This window comes from Leuciscus leuciscus (assembly GCF_965113295.1).
Source record: "Leuciscus leuciscus genome assembly, chromosome: 19".
NCBI classification, from domain to species: Eukaryota; Metazoa; Chordata; class Actinopteri; order Cypriniformes; family Leuciscidae; genus Leuciscus; species Leuciscus leuciscus.
This window is the reverse complement of record NC_138743.1, coordinates 18,989,336-19,009,398: the sequence shown is the minus strand read 5'-3', so window position 1 is coordinate 19,009,398 and position 20,063 is coordinate 18,989,336. Positions and strand designations below refer to the sequence as shown.

At 36.8% G+C, this 20,063-nt stretch overlaps 1 protein-coding gene and 1 long non-coding RNA gene across 3 annotated transcripts in view; both read left to right on the top strand.

Annotated features, from left to right (window-relative positions):
- The first annotated feature begins 1,671 nt into the window (after positions 1-1,671).
- The window catches only part of ezrb (ezrin b), a 30,339-nt gene continuing 11,947 nt past the window's right edge, over positions 1,672-20,063 (top strand). Inside the window, exons 1-6 of one of the 2 annotated variants that reach the window (XM_082146706.1) lie at positions 1,672-1,829; positions 3,695-3,770; positions 9,922-10,005; positions 14,754-14,849; positions 18,148-18,422; positions 18,594-18,677. In XM_082146706.1, the coding sequence (XP_082002832.1) occupies positions 3,759-3,770; positions 9,922-10,005; positions 14,754-14,849; positions 18,148-18,422; positions 18,594-18,677 (551 nt within the window). In that variant the 5' untranslated portion in view covers positions 1,672-1,829; positions 3,695-3,758. Of the gene's footprint in view, positions 1,830-3,538; positions 3,771-9,921; positions 10,006-14,753; positions 14,850-18,147; positions 18,423-18,593; positions 18,678-20,063 lie in introns of those variants that run through there. The other variant, XM_082146705.1, reaches the window with a different exon arrangement.
- On the top strand, positions 18,684-20,008 carry LOC309481723. Its single transcript, XR_014200091.1, has 2 exons — positions 18,684-18,934; positions 19,049-20,008. It is a non-coding gene; the product is annotated as an uncharacterized lncRNA (long non-coding RNA).

Sequence of the window (20,063 nt, the reverse complement as noted above, 5' to 3'; positions counted from 1 at the left end):
TAATAATTCATCAGTTTGCAGTAGTCATGTGAATGAAAGTGCTAAGCATTTCCTCATGTTACCCATACTTTTTTTTTCATCTTGTCAAATTTGCAAGCACAGGTGAAGTGATGACTAAAACATTGCCTCATACTTTTCACACTGAGATGTTCCTGCAGTCTGTAGTTATGTAATGACTGTAATGATGGCTCTCTCTAGTGAATCACTGATCAAATTACCTGTTTATCATTTCTTGAGGTCAAAGCAGCAGGGAACACACACGTTTATTTAGGTAACCTCTTTAAATGATGACGTATTGCACAACTTTATTTAGTCAGATTTTGTTATCTTTAATTTAGTCTCCAAAGTATAAGTAAGCACACACACTCGCAAATCTCTGTCAGACAAGCAAAAACGTTGTTATATTTTATATTTATGAATAGGTCATGGATCAATTAATATAAAGGTGCAAATGTTTGAGTGATACGAGGGGGATACAGCATGACAGTCAAGTAAGGTTTTTTTTTTTTTTTTTTTTTAGCTGTCCTTAAATAGCACATGACATTTGAGTATGAGAATATAAGCCACGTTTTTAAATTTGTGTTCAACATGCTCAAGTTGGGTAAAGTGAAATTTACATTATGGGGACAAAATGTCCTCAAAGATGGCAATATCCAAAACCCTTGTCCTTGTAGGGACATTGTTTAGTCCCGTTGGAGAAGTGGTGTTTTTTTGAAAATGTAAAAATGCAGAAAGTTTTCTGTGATGGGTAGCCTACTGTAGGTTTAGGGGTTAGTTAGTGTAAGGGGATAGAATAAACTGTTTGTACAGTACTGTATAAATATCATCATGTCTATGGAAAGTCCCCATAAAACATGAAAATACAAACTTGTGTGTGTGAATATGTGTTGGTTCATAGCTCTTCTATACTATAGCAATATGGTGTATAGACTAAACCAGTGCATTGTTATTAAACTGATGACACAATATATTCACAATATATAAAAACTTGCTTTCCAGAAAAGCACGCCATATAGCCTAGTAGGCGATACATCTATTGATGTCGGTAATATCTCCCACATATTGCTCCGTTCCTGTATTTTATGTCACACTTCCATTGTACTGACAGATAAATAGATCCAAACACCCTTTTCTTCCAACATGAAGAAATTTATGGAAACATTCTGGGTTTTCGGGTTTATTATATGTGTTTGAAAGTGGCCTTCATAGACAAGAAAACACTACAACCAATCATTTACCTGTACACTACTAAGATGAGGAATTTACACTGCCAGATAAAGGGAATTCATATTCATTGACACAAATGTTAGAGTCTATATTTGTAAATAAAATTAAAAAAACATCCGAGCAAAAAAAACCTTTTATGACCTGCAAAAAAAACCAAAAAAAAAAACACTATCGAACTTGAACAGTGCCACATTGTTAACCACTTACTTTAATCTGTTACACTAGCTATTTCTGAATGGTGCACTTCCGTTTGCAGGGCACCTGTTCCTAGTACATAAACACTGCACATTATTCTGTATTTGAAAAAAAAAAAAATCCAAGTAAACTTCAGTCATTCAGCTATCTTCTATGATGTAAAAGGCTTTGTTTGAAGCCACACTTGAGCAGGGCGCGCTTCTCCTCGTCTGCTCCTCCGTTGCAGTTGTGGGCGTCGCGCGCGTGTCTCAAACAGGAACTGGAGTCGCTGACTGTCATTCAGCCGCGCGCACAAAGGTGAGCGAGCGCACCGTCAGCCATATTACCAGCGCCGGACTCTGTGCTCATTTCCTCGGAGGGAGGGGAATTATCGGCCGAAGCTGGACTGAATTTACTCACCGGCTCTGGTAAGATGTGCTCCTATCGATTATCGCCTGGGTCAAAGACCACAACAGTTACTACGTCTATCATTCATTCCCTTCTCTTTGTATGACGCCGCCCAGTTCAAAGAGAAATCTCTACCAACAACAGGTGCTGCTCTGATAATGGGACAGTCTATATCTTACCATGAAGATGGGCTGTTTTATAAGTCATGAAAGGGGGGGGGGGAAGCGTTCCTCTTTTAAAGATGAACAGCGTTACCACGGGGACAATTAAGCCAGATGCAAATTTTTATTTAGACAGCCTAGTGATACGCTTGGGAAACGTGAAACGCGCGGTTTTTACTTCAGTTAAGTTAAATATCGAAATCAGCTGATTTTGATTACCCTCGATTTCGTTAACGCTTATCAAACATGCTTTTTTGTGCCTGTGTAATTGGAGCACCGTAAGTTACTTAAAAACTGTGTTTCCTGCACTATTCAACAACGTCAGTCTTTGGTGAAACCATCGGTGTAATCTGAATCCCGAACGAATGACTCCTATGAGCCAGTTCCTTTCAGGGAATCCAAAACAAACCTCCAGCCCGAAAAATGCAGTCAGGTTACCAAATGAATGATTCTAATGAGCCGGTTCTTTTTAGTGATTCAATAAATACAGTGCGAGCAGCACATTGCTGCCCGAAAACAATATTCTCATTTACCGGATTATTAACGTTAGTGCATGAAAACACACGAATCAGTCGGAGGTGTTACTAAATGAATCTGACTCGCTTAAGTTACTGAACTGCATGTTAGCCTTTTGCTTTCGTCTTGTCCGACTCGTGAACCGAAACTGTTAGGCTAGTGTGCTATGTTGTAGCCTACAGTGTAACGTTAGACAGACACTGAATGGTTGTTAAAGGGATAGTTCACCCAAAAAATGAAAATGCCATCATTTACTCACCCTCATGTTGTTCCAAACATGTATGAGTTTCATTCGTCTGTTGAAGTTATTTTGAAGAATGTTGCTAACCACAGACAGTTGAAGGACCCCATTGACTTCCATAGTATTTTCTTTCACTGGGGTCCGTCAACTGTCTGGTTACCAACATTCTTGAAAGTGTCTTTTGTGTTCAACAGAAGAAAGAAATTCATACAGGTTTGGAACCACTTGAGGGCGAGTAAACGATGGCAGAAATGTAATTTTTTGGGTGAGCTGTCCCTTTAAGAATCCTCTTCCACTATAAAGAACATGTTGTGCAATTAAAATGTTCCATGGATGTTAAATGTTCTTCATGAAACCATAAATGCCTATATATATATTTTTTTTTTTTTTGTTTGTTTTTTGTTTAAGTGTACATATGTATAATGAGAAGTAATTATTCAATGTGTAAGCATACTTGTGTAAGCAAAAACTGTATACAATTTATTTGATTTGCTATAGCAATAATCTTTTTTGTTGAAAATAAAATATAATATTTGAGAGACAGCTGAGGGCAGCAAATGCTATATATAATATAATATAATATAATATAATATAAATGTATATATATATAAATATAATATAAATTTAATATTAGGCATGTGTGAATCTATCGAGTAGCTTGCTTGACTCTGGTACCGCTACATTTTATAACTGAATATTTGACTGCATTCCCTGTCAAGGGTTGATCTTTGGGAAACAGAGAGTGGAGCAAATATTTGCAGAATGGGGTGGGGACTTTAAGGCAGGCGGTGTTACCTCTTTTGGGTGAGGCTGTCACAATCTTGAGTTCCAGTTTTTAATCGTGATTCATTTGGCTGTATGGAGTGCGTCAGGGTTTATTCTCACCCATGTTTAAATGACAGACAGACCGTTTGTGAGTCATTCTCACTAGCGCTGTTCAAACGCGTTTCTCTTCTTTCTGCTCCAGAGGGAGGCTCCGTGGAAACTCACATTATTCTGAATCTTTGACGGGATCTACAACAGGACTCAAAATGCCTAAACCTGTAAGTAATTATTCTTCAAGTCTTATTCTTATTGGTAAAATGTTTGTTTGTATTGAAGGTCTGAGTGTTTAGAGTCGTTTCAACTTCTGTTCAGGGTTTTGAAATGTTCCGGACTATTTCTTTTATGATAGAAAACATGCTTGTGTATCTTGACTTCAACTTAACATGGAATGAAAGTTTGGTTCTTAAATGTTATACATTCAAACCGTTGTAGTTTCTAAATGTTGGGAATTTATCTATAAATCTTTAACTTTATGCAAATTATGTCAGTGCTTGTCACTCAGTTACTCAGAGGCATTTGTTTCAAGGCAAGGCTTTTGGATCATTTATTCCTGTTTTTGGCATGTTTATCTTTAACAAAATTGTAATACTGAGAATGTGTGACTTATGTAAGCCTAGTTAAAATGTTTGAAACAAACATCATGTTGAATTTGCTTATGAACACTGAAAACAGCAAGTGCGGCTTGAAGCATGTCAGTTTGTTTAAGATAGCAACAGCGTTGTCAGGAAGAGTAAAGAAGAAATGTCATCATGCTGCTTCTCATTCATTCCTGGCCCTCAGCACTGCCTACCGAAAACACTGAATACAAAAACGCTTGTTCTTGGTGCCATGGTCAGTTTGGATTGGATGCAAGTGGAGGATTCGGGTTCAAAAGAGTCATTTTTCAAGATTCAGTCATTTAGATGCTTTTAAAACAAGATGGGCTATCAGTAATGATTATCTGATAAAATGATTACACATTTGATTCAATTTTTCTAAGAGAGCATGAGAGTTTCTTAATATTTTCCCCCCTGTTTCAGGTGTGTCATAATAAGCACTTTCAGCAGCTGAGGGTGTTTCCTCTCAAATCTTTGTTATCATTTGTTCTATTGAATAATTGATAACCAGACAATGCCTGTCACGCCCTTTGGTGATGTAGTACAAAAGCACATTGTGCTGTAATCAATGTGCTCGTGTGCTCTCTGGCTTTAGCTCATACTAGCTCAATGAAAGACTAACAGAACCATCCAAATCGGAACTTCAGGCTAAAGCCAGTTCAAAGGAAAAATAATTTGTCACTTTTTATAGTACATGAAGGCGACATTTCAAATAAGGCTCACTGGAATTTCTTTAACATAAATTTGGCCTTATGATACACCCATCCCATGCGGCGCCAGACATTTTTGCTAATTTCAGCCTGACGCTGTTATCATTTTCATGTCTTGCGCCACGTTGTTTAAATAGCAAATGCATTTGCGGCCATTTGTTCGCCCATGGGCTGGTCTGAAAACGAGGTGTGTTCTGGCGCATTGTTGGCGCGTTGCTATTTTGAGGCAACTGAAATAGACTGCGCTATTGACTAACAAAAACCTGGTCTAAAGTCAGTGGCACAATATTTTTTTGTTATTTAAAGAGCACATTAGTGATTTAAGCCTATATGCGGGTGCACAACGCACGTACACTTTGCTTGTTACACACACACACACATGGACGTGCAGCAGCACACAAACATGCCAAATATTAAAAATAAAAGGATTACAATGTAAAAGATTATTATTGTGTACATAAAGATATGGTTGAATCCGGCTTGTCCTGTAGATGGTCTGCTTGCTCGCTTTAACCTTGTGCATTAGCAGATCCGTTTCCTCGCTAGAGAAGCGTTCAGTCTTTCCGCTTGCAAATTTCGCTGTGTAAACAGCAATCCGCCATGGCGTGAGCGCAACTGGCTTTTAAAGGGAATGAGAGATGAGAGACTGATTGGTTTATTGCACGTTACGCCCAAAACACACCCATTACTCATTAAAAGAATAGGGACAACCCTTTTAGACCATGCACCGGGTGCGCCAACCATTTTCCCCGTCGTTAAACTAGCAAAAGTGGATTCGGACACGCCCTAAGTGCACTTGCGCCATGCGCTTTAGACCATGTGCTTAGATCCTTATAAAAAGGGCCCATTATGATTACAGGGGCCTTTTATCGCTTCATAAAGACTTATTTTTGTGCAGTTCTGAACTTTTACCATAGTTTATCAAACTGATAAATTGATCTATGTTTACATATTTATGGCTTGCATAGTAAATTTGCTCGATCGCTCCCCTAGAAAACTATAATCACTATTATTTTGGTCAATAATTTAAATATTTTAAACAATTTAAATCATGATTATTTAACACTATTATTAATGGGCAGTGAATTTCATGAAATGAGTAATTTTAAATATCAGTGAAATTTCATCAAACTAATACTAGGTTAAAGGTATAGCGGAGGATGTTTTACTTCCTGGTGGGTAGTCTAAACTATTGGTCCTCCTAATTGTCAATCATTCTGGTGAATCAATCAAACTTTTCAAAAAGTGGAGAGGGCGGGTCTTATCTAAAATTTGGAAAGATCCTCCGCTATACCTTTAACTAATGTAAGAAAAAGGTCCTCAAAATAATTACATAAGACAAGTAAACAGTCAGCAATACAATAAGAACAAAGAAACTAATTACAAACAAAACAGAGAAATAAATAATCAGTTTGAAGTTTTTCAGGAAGATACTAACAGTGGTATTCAGATAAAAAATGGCCAAAAAACTAAATAATCAAATGAAAATAACACTGTATAGTCTTACTGTACACATTTAATCTAGATTGATCCTTATTAAAGCTACTTAAGTAATTCAGCCAAGATCAGTGAGGGATTTTCCTTTGTCGTTTGTTGTTTGATTATCATTAATGACAGCAACAGTTTTTTTAGGCTGCTGTCACTTTAAGAGCTAATGCACCAATCCAATATACTGTTACACATGCGTTGACTGTGTACGTTTACTTAAGACATAACCCACTGTGTTTACTCCAAAAAGGCATTTTGACATTTTTTACATTTCTATGTGTACGCGTTTAGGCGCGTATCTGAAGCCCATTTGCTTATCCTTGTTCGGCTCCGACTCGGCTGCTCACACAGAAAGCCACCAGGGAACAGTGTCTCTTTTGTGGCTTAATTCTCTTTTAATAACACTGTTTAATATTAAACATGTCCGACAGTTTAGCAACAGTAGACTGCATTTTACAATAATCACTTATTTGACTGATTTGAATGTTAAGTTTGGGCTTTTAGAGAGGAAAAAAAAAAGCACGCCGCTGTGAAGGAAAGGAAGGTGCACTGGACAATGTGGCAGTGGCACAATAATCGTTTTACCTCGATTACCTTATTTTCATAATCGTTGGAAGCCGAAATCAAAAATCAGTTACGATTAATCGCACAGTCCTAGTTAACATTATTGGTTAGGTTTTGGTTTAGTGAAGGTGGTTAAGTAAAGTTAACCACAGTAGAGCATTAAGCATTTAGCACCTAAATCAGACATTTCATTTCCTAACTTCCATGATACATACAATACCAAAAACCGTCTACTGTGTAATTCAGGACACAGTGTTAAAGGGATAGTTCACCCAAAATTGAAAATTATGTCATTTACTCACCCTTGTGTTGTTCCAAACCAATCAGCAATGCTGTATAAAAAAACTATTTTGGGTTCTCCAGTTAACCTTTCAGTGAACAGTTCTTAAAAGTTAAGAGCATTAATAATCTAAAGAACCCTTTTCCACTATTGTGCATTGGAAAGGCTCCATGGATGTTAAAGTTTCTTCGTGGAACCAGATGCCAATGAAAAAACCTTTATTTTAAGAGTGTAGCATTGTTTGTAAATTAACAGTAAATGCATATTTGTGTGGTTTTATTTTTCATAAGCATTTTCAATTTTTTATGTTTTAGTCAGACATTTTCAGAGTTTTAAGCGTCTTGTAATGTAGATTATTTGGTCTGATGACGTCTGTCGCCACATGACGCTAGTTGGAACCTGAGATTGGTGACTGTACTTGATTTCGCCAGTCTAACGCCAGTCGGGCAGCTGAAACCTTTCTGAGAGCAATGCAGAGAAATGGTGAGACTCTATTAAAATGCAGCCTGATGCAGGAGGTGGACCACTGAGAGGACGTTTCTGAAAGAGACCCTTTGTTTGGCTGAGTAAATGGATACCCCTCCATCTCCCCCTCTTTGGCGAGTTGGATGCCAGGGCTTTAAGCTGAACTCTTCACCACTAGATTTCAGATGTACACAGCAGGCCTATGATTCCTTTTCTTTATAATTCTTGACGGTGGATGGTCTAGATCAACTTATGCATTTGTGTTGTTCATTGTGTAATTACATATTTTGTTAATTAATTAACTATCACCAGCCCTGGATGTCCGTGTGACTTGTGTATGTGAAGCCGCTGTCACAGTGCTGTTTTCAGGAAAGGTCCCAGCAGTCCTCTTAAGCTTGGTACAGGACGTTCTTTCTGTGTTATAATGCTTGTGGTGTTGATTGTGCACTACAGCTGATCACAGTCACTTTATATACTTCTATGTTAAGTAAGACTGGCTGAGCAAAAATGTTGATATTTGATAAATCGATCTTGATATTAATAGTTATACATTAAGTACATGCTTTTATCCAAAACAGCGTACACATAAGAATAATAAAAAAAAAAGTACTGCTTCCAGTACCAGAGGTTCCAGTACCATGGGTTTAGGGTTTCTTCTTGTGACGGTTGGGAGTTTGTTGTTCCACTGAAGTTCAGTGAGTGTCTGTAGTTTTGGAAAATGACTGTGATGGCATCATCACGCATCATCTGGTTTTGTTATGTCAAAAATAATGAATATGCTATGAAATGTTTTTTTGTTTTGTTTTGCACCAAAACTGTCATTTCAACCAAACAGTAATTGTTTCAAGGAAAATCTAAATATTTATTTAACAGTTATAAGAACTAAAAATAGATTTTCATTTAAATGCACAAATAAACATTTATATGCAGGCAAATATAACTGTTAATTAATACAATTTAAATGTAGTGTATGAAATATGTCACACATGGACCAAACAATGTCCTGACCCAATAGCGGTGATTTATATTTCGAATGATGACGTTTTAAAGGAATAGCACACAGAGTTATGCATGTTATTTATTTATTTATTACATTTTATATTCCATTGAAGAAAGTAAGTACTGGTCCTTTTTTTTCCATAGAATTACAATAAATGCTACTTGCTACAAATGATAAAAGCAGTCTGTATGTCTCATATGCTATATTCCAACTCTATGCCTTATTCCTGAATCCATCGCTGTCTACAATAATTATAATTGCTTGGAGAAATATTGACATGCACTTTTTTTTCTTTTTTTCTTTTTTTTGTTATGGTAGGACTAGGAAGTCATACAGCATTTGAAACAACATGAGATGATGAAATTTAAGAATATACTATTCCTTTTTTATGAATTGTTTTCCACCAGTGTAAAGAGTGGAATCTGTGTCTGCTCTTTGTTTTGGTCTGAACACTTGTTTGAGTTTCTGTGTAGTTATGACTTTTCATAGTGGATAATTTGTTTTAAAGCAGTTACTTAATTTAGGAGTAGTTTTTTCTCAGTCACCATTATTTTGAACAGTTCTCATGGTAATCATATGAAAATAAATCACTGAATCAGATGTGGGTTTTACGATCCTGCTCAGATGGGTCATGTCAACAATGCTTCTTGTCTGTTGGAAACTTGTCTTAGACAGCTGTTTTCTTTCCTGAGTGAGAACTGCATTTAATACTTTTCTCTAGACAGGATTTTTTTTTTTTTTTTTTCACAAATGATTCCTTGTTCCTTGATTCTTTGAGTCTGTTGTCTTCATTGTGAGGAAACGCCTCTGTTTCATGTTTCTTGGGAAATGGCTTAAAAATGACTCTTTGTTGTCCCATAAAATGGTGCAAATTTGATTGTAAAGCAGCTTCGGTCTTTTGCCTGTTGACTTTTTCCTGTCAAACATTAACTGTAGAATAGATTGGCATTTCCCCTTTTCAAATAGTGGCTGAGGCACATTGTTCTGCGCCGCGACTTCTGCAGTTTTCCCAGTTTCTTTCAAGCCACATCTATTTAGAGAACCCCAGTTGGCGTCATCTGCTTTCTACACAGTCAGACTTCAATATAGACCATTTCTGTCTTCATCAATGGGCCAATTATTGTGATTTATTTTTTGTCCACATGGTCGTGATGGTCTATGACGTGATGTAGTAGATGACCATTTTCTTCCACTGTTCCTGTATTTGACAACACCGATGTCAACAGTAGTTGCTAATGAAATTTCTCTTTTTTTCTCTCTCTTTAGGTAAATGTTCGCGTCACTTCGATGGACGCGGAGCTGGAGTTCGCCGTTCAGCCCAGCACAACTGGCAAGCAGCTCTTTGACCAGGTATGCAACTAAACCATTACTCAATGTCTAACTGCATTATAAATACTGAAAGAGCTTCAGTGGTTACAAATGGTTGTCGCAATGTCAACTCAAACTTGCTTTCTGCCATTTTCCTTCAATTATATTATTATAACATGAAAAGAAAATTAGGGATTTACTGAAATCTAATATAATTTGAGTTTAGTGAACTCATCGTCATGTTCAAGAAACCAGTTTGAGATGATTTGAGCTAGGTAACGTGTGTTATCCTGCTGGAAGTAGCCATCGAAGGATTGGTAAACTGTGGTCATAGAGGGATGGACATGGTCAGCAACAATATTCAGGTAGACTGTGGTGTTTAAATGATGATCAACTGGTACTAAGAGCTCAAAGTGTGGCAAGAAAATCTCCTCCACACCATTACACCACCAGCAGCCTGAACTGTTGATACAAGGCAGGATAAATCCATGATTTCATGTTTTCGCCAAATTCTGACCCGACTATCTGAATTGTAGCCTCAGTTTCTGTTCTTATAGCTGACAGGAGTGTCACTGGTGTGTCTTCTGATGCTGTAGCTCTGCTTCAAGTGTTGTGTGTTCAGAGATGCTCTTCTGTGATATGAGTTACTGTTGCCTTTCTATCAGCTTAAACCAAAACCAGTCTGGCTGTTCACCTCTCACCTCTGACCTCTGACATCAACAAGGCATTTTGACCAGCAGAACTGCTGCTCACTGGATATGTTTTTTTTTTTTGTTTTTTTTTTTTTAACCATTCTCTGTAAACCCAAGAGATGGTGGTGCGTGAAAATCTCAGTAGATCAGCAAATGCCCGGACCAGCCCGTCTGGCACCAACAACCATGAGACATTCGAAATCACTTCCCCATTCTGATGCTCAGTTTGAACTTCAGTAGATCGTCTTGACCATAACTACGTTCTGACTGACAAGGGTCCCTTTGCACTGTTCAATGCTCTCTACTCCCTGAGCACGGGATATCGTGGACTTTGCTGAAAAGAATCGCTCGTTTGGAACGCCCTGCAACATCAAAGAAAGGCAATGACGGGGTCGCGTGGATTGACATAACAAATAAATATTGTAATTTACTTTAAAATTTAAAATGCATATAATATATACATATACAAAAGACACATTATCATGCATCTAATAAATATAATCAAAACTTATGTTTATTATATACATGTATATTCAATTGATTATGGCAGCTATTAATTGAACTATTAACAGATTTGAAGCTGTACTGTAACAGTCATGCCATATAAAAATACATTTGGTTAATGATTTTAATGATGATTTTTGTTAATGTATATGTCAATCCATGGTTAAAATAAGTTAAACTTTTAAAAGACACGTCTCGAGACCTTGAGGTTTTCCCCCATTTCCACTGCCTGTGTCTCGCGTTTGTCGAAGCAAAAACTCGGTCTTTGTGAACCAGCCCTTACTTTGTCATACCTATTCATACAATAGAATACGCAAATGTAACATTGATCGCCATTACCATTCATAAATACTCTAGTTGTATAATAGTAACCCAATTTATGAGTACACTAATGCATACGTAAACAACACCATCACAGAGCCGTTAAAAAACTCTTCCAACGAATCTGCTCCATCGTTCTTTCTGACTGGTGACGTGGTGCACAATGAAAATTTGGTGAACTTCCTGTGAAGTGATTTATTGATATTCCCTTATAAGACATTGTTAAAATAGTCCAGAAAGCTCTCGGATTTCATCAAAAATATCTTAATTTGTGTTCCAAAGATAAATGAAGGTCTTGCAGCACTTAATGACGGAATTTAAATGTTTGGGTGAACTAACCCTTTAAGATGGTGGAATACCCTGTGAAGTCCACTTACAGTCGAATGGAACGCACCTCATGTCTACCCAAATGCATTGAGTTGCTGCAATGTGATTGGCTAATTAGATATTTGCATTAATGAGCAGTTGAACAGGTGTACCTAATAAAGTGGCCAGTGAGTCTATAATTTTTTTTTATTTTTTTTTTAAGACAAAACAGACAATCAACTTTGCCCTGGGTATATACTAGTGTGCATGTGAAATCATGCAGATTTCAACCTATTTTATGTAAACATTGGCTGGTGATGATATTTCTGTTTACAGCTGATGAGATACGCACCCCCGCTCGGTTTTCTGCTAAATCCTTTTCTGACAACAAAGATTACCTTATACTGGGTTGAGAAACTAAACACTAGCCTAAACGTCAAGTGCCAAATTCTCTGTTGTCTGTTTAGATTTAGGCTATAATCTGAACTAGTACAATTTACTTGTAATTGCATTAAAATAAATTGCCTGAACTATTCGTTTTATAACATCATCAGATAGCAAAGTTATGTTTTTCAGCAAAAAGTTGGCTGCAACCAAATCGAGGTGTAATATATGAAAAAGAGACTATTTGATTCAGTTCTTACAAGTTCAGGTTGTGTAACAGACAATGTATACCGGATATCTGCAATCCATCAGTTTAATCCCTCAATGACAGCTTCTCATTCTCTTCCCATAATTCCTCGATCTTAAACAAATGTGTGTCCTTCAGCAGAAGCAGAGAGGAAAAGGTCTGCAAACAGTTATTCAAAGAAATGTTAAAAGGTAAATCAAGAATGCAAATGACAAATTTACATTTGTTTTCAGTCAAATTCTTGTTCAAACAACAAAAAAAGTGCAATGGTAGTACATAGGTTAACCACAAAAATAACTTCTTTACAATCAAAAACAACAAGTTTGAATCCAATCTTAAATTGGATTCTTTGAATATAAAGAATATCAAACATTAATTTTAAAAATAATGTTTTAAATCATTTGTAATTTAATAATAATAATAAAAAAACATTTAAGGACATCACAGGACAAACTCAGACTTCACTGGGCAAGTGTCTGTCAGTAGCTCCAATGCCTATGACCTAATTTAATTACCAGCTTGGTGACATGGGATAATCTCCTGCAAATAGAAGGTCCCACACACCGCGAAAACCTCACAGGAAGGCTTTTTCTTCTTGAAAAGAGCATATCCCTCGAATCATGACTCATTGACCATTACACTGATGTGCTCATTGACTGCCACGACTGTGGAAACAGTGAATAAGGGCCGTCCCACTCTGAGCACACTCTAGTTTTCCCATGTGGAACAGAACCAGAATCCACTTCAGAGTATAGTGCTCTTAAAGAGGCAGTCATGAACTGCGGATGGCACCCGGCATAGATGAGAGATTTTCACTGAAGCCTCTGGGAGTCCAGCTGTCCATGCTGGCAAACTGAGTTAAATCCCTGCAAAATCATGGAACTCTAAAGTACAACGCATTAAATAAAATGATGCCCAATGTTGTTATCAAATATATCTTAGCAGGATGTTTAATTTAAATAAAGCCTTTTCTTCTCAACGTTCTCTAGCTTCAGTCTTAGAAATTGGTGCCATGACCCAGGTCTGGATGTGTTTTGTATTTCTTCTTATTGGGTTGAAGCATGCATATTGCTTACGCTGGTTTTGCTAGTTTTATGTCTTTAATTATAAAAAAAAAATATTCTAGTAATTGCTCTACAGTGGTGTTTTTTTTTTTTACTTGGCTTTGTCACTGAGCTTAGAGATGACTAGAACCTGTTGAGCTTGTTTACAACATTCCTGTTGTGTCCTTGTCACCAGTTTGGAGGTGTTTTTTTTTAATGCGATTTGGCATGGCTGTGAATGGTTATAAAAGTCAATAGAAAGTCTGATTGGTTGAAGGAAAAACTATTGTTGAAATGTTGTTTTGATCAAACGCAGATACAACATTTGCCTTGAGTTGGTTTCAGTTTCAATTTTCTACTATAATTTGTCCCATATAAGTTCTCTTCTACTACATTCCCACAGGAGAATAAATGCTAAATACAGTGGTTCATTAACACTTTGTTTGGTTACTAGGCTAGAAGAGGATATTTTGAAAGCAAGTTTGGTTGTGTGCTTTATAAACCTAATTTGTCTGTCATGTCATGTCATGTCATGTCATGTCATGTCAATGGCACGTGTATGTGCACATGCTTTGTGGGTAATTCTTTGTTGTCAATCACCATTCCGCTCTGGACACAGATCTGAGAGCGTGAAATTGATAAGTAAATATGTACCTAACACTTCCTGCAGTGCAGTTTGTGTTTCAGAAGTTTACAGATAGTACGTTTTCTGTTAATTGAGTTGTTGTGGATATAGAGAGCTCAAGGCATTGTTAAAGTTTACCTGTTGACCTTTATTTGTGTCAAATTAGTTCTAAAATAGTCAAAAATGTTCTCCACCATTCAAAAGTTTTCAACGTTGTGTCAGTGCAATTTGTTTTGCATGCTCTGGAGGTGTAGATCTAAACTCCGGTTGGACCAGCAGATGATGGTCGCTGCATGAGGGCTGCAGCATTAGTCAAAAACCGTAATACCATCGTGCACAAAGCCTCTGGGAAATTGTGTACATGCATATAGACCTTTTGAAATCTAATGTTTTGCCTTCAGGGCTTCTGGTGCTCTATCACACCCATCCCCGCTAAAGCCAATGAGTGTGGATGAGCTAATGGCCTATTTGGTGATGGGAAGGCGCAAAAATAGTAATTCAGTTATTCTTAAATATACCCATTATTCTGTTTTCTGGGAAATTCAAGCATGTGCCATGTTATATTTCAAAGCACCAAATATACAACTGTCATAAAGCAGCCAACAACCGCTTAATAATTCATTAATCATTTATTGTGTGCTAAAAGGTGTCATCATTTTTCCTGACAGGTGGTGAAGACCATTGGGTTACGTGAAATATGGTACTTCGGACTACAGTACATGGACGGCAAAGGGTACCTTACATGGCTGAAACTTGATAAAAAGGTAAGACCGTTGATTGTCAACACCATGATATTCAGATTTTCTCTACAGAATGTGTTTTGATAAACCTTAGTCAGGGTTTTCGTTTTCATCCTCGTAAAATTCAATATGGCGTCTCTCCTGACTACAGTCTATTACTCTTTCATAAATGTATTTGAATTATCGTCATGCATACATTTCCACTCCACATACATGCCTTTAACCTGCTGGACTGACACAGTTAGTAGGTTAAACTTTTGAGTTATGTGTTTCCTTGTTGTCTTTGTACAGTTGATGCAATACACTTCGAAGGAAAGCGGAATTCCTTACACGTGGAAATTAATTACTTATTGTCATACTGATGTCTTTTTTCATACTTTGTATTAGGGTTGTCAAAAGTACCGGTACTACTGGTATCAGTTGGTACTGAAAAGGAAAAAGTTGACAGTAACAGCATTTCTACAGTACAGAGTACACGCCAATAGATGCTGCTTCCAAACGCACTCATTTCGTGTTTATTTGAGCGCCCTCGGTTTCTATTTATAGTGTGTTTTTACAAGCGTTGAGCATTTTAGCCGATCGCAATCATATCTGTGGAGCGTGTTAACGCAATGGCCTGTCAGAGATGCTAGTCAGTAAGTTAGTCTTAATCTGCTTAAAACAGATATAAAACACACAAGGTTTTGTACAACACGAGCCACACATTCGCAAATCATTTCATTACTACCAACAAAGTACAAACATTATGTAAGTAAGAGATTTATTCTACAATAAATTTATTCTTAAGACATATATTTTTTATTATAACAAGAGTTTTCGCGATAGTACAGAATTCAGTGAGTTTGCTCTTTAGAGATTGACAGCCATAATTATTATAAAGGGAGGTTTCTTTTCTTCTCTTGGTTTGTTTATAATAACCCATTCACAGTCTGATTACAAGTTTTTCATGCGGCGAAGTACACAGCAAAGTTTCTGGATTGACAACCGTATTTAAATGCGAGGTTTAATCAAACTGCAATGATTAACGAAGAACTAATGAACAAGTATTTGCTCTGGTACTAAAATTGGTACAGAGAACTACAAAATTGTACTGGTAGTATTGACTACTGAAATTTTGGTACCGTGACAACCCTATTTTGGATTGTTTCAGTCTGCTGGTTTTTATTCATTAGAATAAGTATTAGGTTTGTTTCAAAATGTAAGCATTAGCAGCGGCTGCTTTAACATTGGCGGTAACAGACCTCTGGCTCTACAGACAATGGTCCTTTAATATTTCCTTTTATAGAAATTATAAAATGGTTATCAGGAGTGGACAACTAACAATTATATACTTTAATGTGTCATCATGAAATCTAATCTGAGTTACTAATTGCAATCTAGTTTGAATGAGAGGAAGGCGCATTGACATCCACATAGTAACACAAAATACCCAAAACTGAACCCAAACCCCAACGTTTAACTATAAGCTACTTGATTAAATCTGACTGAATACAGATGACTGAATACCAGCTGTTTTTGAATTGGTGATATGGCCACCACAATAAATATGCACCACTAAATGTGTGCAGTGTGAAAACTAAGACCAGTAACAACAAACAATTATGAAAATAGAACTTAAATTGTACCTAAAAAAAAAGTGATTTTCAAAATTTTAAGTGTCTGATTTTAGTAGATAACTATGACCAGAAATATACAGTGTCCTAGAAGGACTGTATTCTAATAAGGTGTGAAATATTTGAGCAAATGCAGGTCATAAATTAGGTTGTAACCACCATAAATCAGGAGCAGTAAAACAAACAAAAAATCTGAAGAAACTTGTTTGGCTTCATTCCTCTCATAAACGCCTCACAGATCAGAGCTCAAATGGACGAGAGAGAGAGAGAGAGAGAGAGAGCACTTGTTTAACCCTGAAATAAAAGAGAAGCTTTAAGGGCTCCCTGTGGTTTTATACGGTAGTTATACTGAAATAAAATTGGTAACTATTTACAATAAGGTCCCATTAGTTAATTCAACTTAATTCACTCTGTTAACGTTAGTTAATAAAAATGTAGTTAGTAAGTTCATAATAGCTCAGGTCCATTAAATATCAACAGATGCAATTTTTGATTTTAATAATGTATTAGTAAATGTTGAAATTTTACTTAAAGGGGTGGTTGATTATGATTTAACTTTTTTAACTTTAGTTAGTGTGTAACGTTGCTGTTTGCGCATAAACTACATCTGCAAGGTTACGAAGCTCAAAGTTCAAAGCAAAGGAAGATATATGCATTTAAAGAAATCGTTTTTTAAGGACTACAAAAAACAGCTGGTACGGACTTCACGACATTCCTCCCGGGTTAGTGACAACATCAACCCTAAAATTTACATAAACCCCTCCCCCGGGAACGCGATTTATAGATTATCATTACAGAATATGCTAATCAATGACTAGAAGATAACATAGATACCTAAATTAATCAATTAACCGGTCAGAAATGTCCTGTCGCATTCAACATGTTTTCACTTCTTGAGTCTCTCCATCATTGTCCGACTCCGGTTTGAACATAAACATTGACATTTTCAGTGCATGTCTGTGTGAGGTAAAAGGACACATGCCATTGTAGCTCCGCCCCCTGTGCTGAGAGCAGCAGCTCATTTGCATTTAAAGGGACAGACACAAAAACGGTGCGTTTTAACATGCTATATAAAAATATCTGTGGGGTATTTTGAGCTAAAACTTCACATACACATTCTGGGGACATCAAAGACTTATTTTACATCTTGTGAAAAGGGCATTATACCACCCCTTTAACTAAGGTAGTTAACCAATTACAGGGTAATATTACAAATACTAATATTTACTCACTCACTCACACGCGCACACACTCACTCACTCACTCTTTTTGGCCAAATTGGGAAGCACAGCAAACCGGGAGCTTTATCACATTCTAAATCACTTTTTTATTTTTTATTTTGAACATTTCATCCCCCCCCCCACATCCCCCAAAATTGTGCACCTCACACAGACTCACAGAGAAATAGAAATAGTGCTGTTTTACTATATAAAAACACTCTTGGCACGCATGCTGCTTGGTCAGTCAGTTTTAAGCACCAAAACTGACTGGTGTACAGATAAAACCATTACAATTAGAAGTCAGAGAATTTGACATTTCTGAATTATTTCCATCAGTGCTTGAAATACTAACATATGTTGGAGCTTCATAGACAACAAAGGAGAACAATAACTGTAAATATATATAATCTGCTGTGGCCTAAATGTGCATATTTGGAGTTGTGATGCATGCATAATAGTCAACAATTGAAATCAACTCATTTCTTGCAGGTCTCCGCGCAGGATGTAAAGAAGGAGAACCCCATCCAGTTTAAGTTCCGGGCTAAATTCTTCCCAGAAGATGTGTCGGATGAGTTGATCCAGGAGATCACTCAAAAGCTGTTCTTCTTGCAAGTGAAAGATGGCATTCTGAGTGACGAAATCTACTGTCCTCCAGAGACTGCAGTGCTTCTGGCCTCCTATTCAGTGCAGGCCAAATTTGGTGATTTCAGCAAGGAAATGCACAGGCCTGGATACCTGACGTCAGATCGTCTCCTGCCCCAACGGTGAGACACAGAGGCCTGGCTTAGCTGGGGCATGTCCTCTTGGACCTACATGATTTGAAGTCTGCTATCATTTCTCATCAATGCTTGGTTCCAGGAAACGAATGAAGGTTTAGAAATAAGTCCTTGTTTGTCTTGTGGTTTCATTGTCCATTTCCACATTGTGTCCTGCAGGGTTCTAGACCAGCACAAGCTGTCACGGGACCAGTGGGAGGAGAGGATTCAAGTGTGGCACGAGGAACATCGAGGAATGCTCAAGTAAGTTGACTTCCCCACAAAAGCTATCAATGGCCCCTTTATTATGACGACATCATCTTATCTGACAATTGCACACATGCAGTTTTGTGTGTAATTGTGCTTTTTGAGTAGTCGTCTTGAAAAGAAGGTTATAGAGTATTAGGTTTGCACACATTCAGCACAAAGGCTTTTCAGTCTCTTGAGAACAAGGTGGTCGGAGGACAGTGTAATGCTAAATGTAGCTTTTTAAAATGCCTGTAGAGAATCTTAACACATCAGTCAATTGGACAGTCGGGTGCATTTATTGACTGATGCCTATTAATTGACTTGCTTGATAAATCATATAGGCCAGGTTTGACGATATACATTATGCCATGCAATGATAATGTCAGTTGGTAGAGATTCTGTTTTGCCATTTATACCGCATTATGTCTGCGGCGCAATTTCAAATATTCCAGTGTGAATCTGCATACTATAGTTTGCAATCTTTGTCACAGTGTAGACGGCTATAAACTTGGTATAACTGTCGGTAGTTTATGGTTGATAATGTCTCAACTATAATTCAAAAATGTACAATTCAAATGATTAGCAATTTTAAAACATCTAATGTTATCCATATAAAAAAGTAAATAATCATATCAGGATTGTTTTAGAATTATATATGATAATTTTTTTTTAATAAATAGAGTTGTTGTTTTAATTTTAGGTTAAGTTACTAATTAATTGATGTGCTTTTGTTATTGTTTTAGTTTTTTTTTTAGTTTTTTTTATATTGTAGCTTTAATTTTTATTTAAATTGGTCATTTTGGTCATTTTAGTACTTCAACTAAAAATTAGTTCAGTTAGTTTCTTACATTTCAAATTTCCATCTAAGTTTTTCATGTAATTTTATTTCAATTACTGGATGATCTAATACTTTTAGGGGCCGTTTAACCGAGACTGCTTTCAACTAAAACCTTTTATGCATTTTGGCTGTTCATTTACACGACAACGGCGTTTTGGGGTCCTGAAATTGCTAACTTTTGAAAACGAGACTTTTTATCTTCTCCATGTAAACTACAAAAACGTGAATTTGTGAAAACAGTGACGTCATGCACGTGTATTGTGTGTTCAGTCTATAGGCGCATAGTGTTTCTTCACAAAGTGACATCGCCAACTACTGGTCTGGCATGAATAATACAGTGTTTTAGCCGTTTTCGTGGATCCATGTGAATGGGGATCATTTTGACTACGTTGTCATCTGTACAAAGCAAAAACCTTTCTGTTTTTAGTGCATGGCTGTCATGTAAACATACCTTAGTTAACAAAAACAACACAGAATAATATCAAAATAATTTCATTCTCTGGATTATGGTTATGTAATATATAAAATATTATTTAATGTGTAAAACCCTAGTTATGACTACA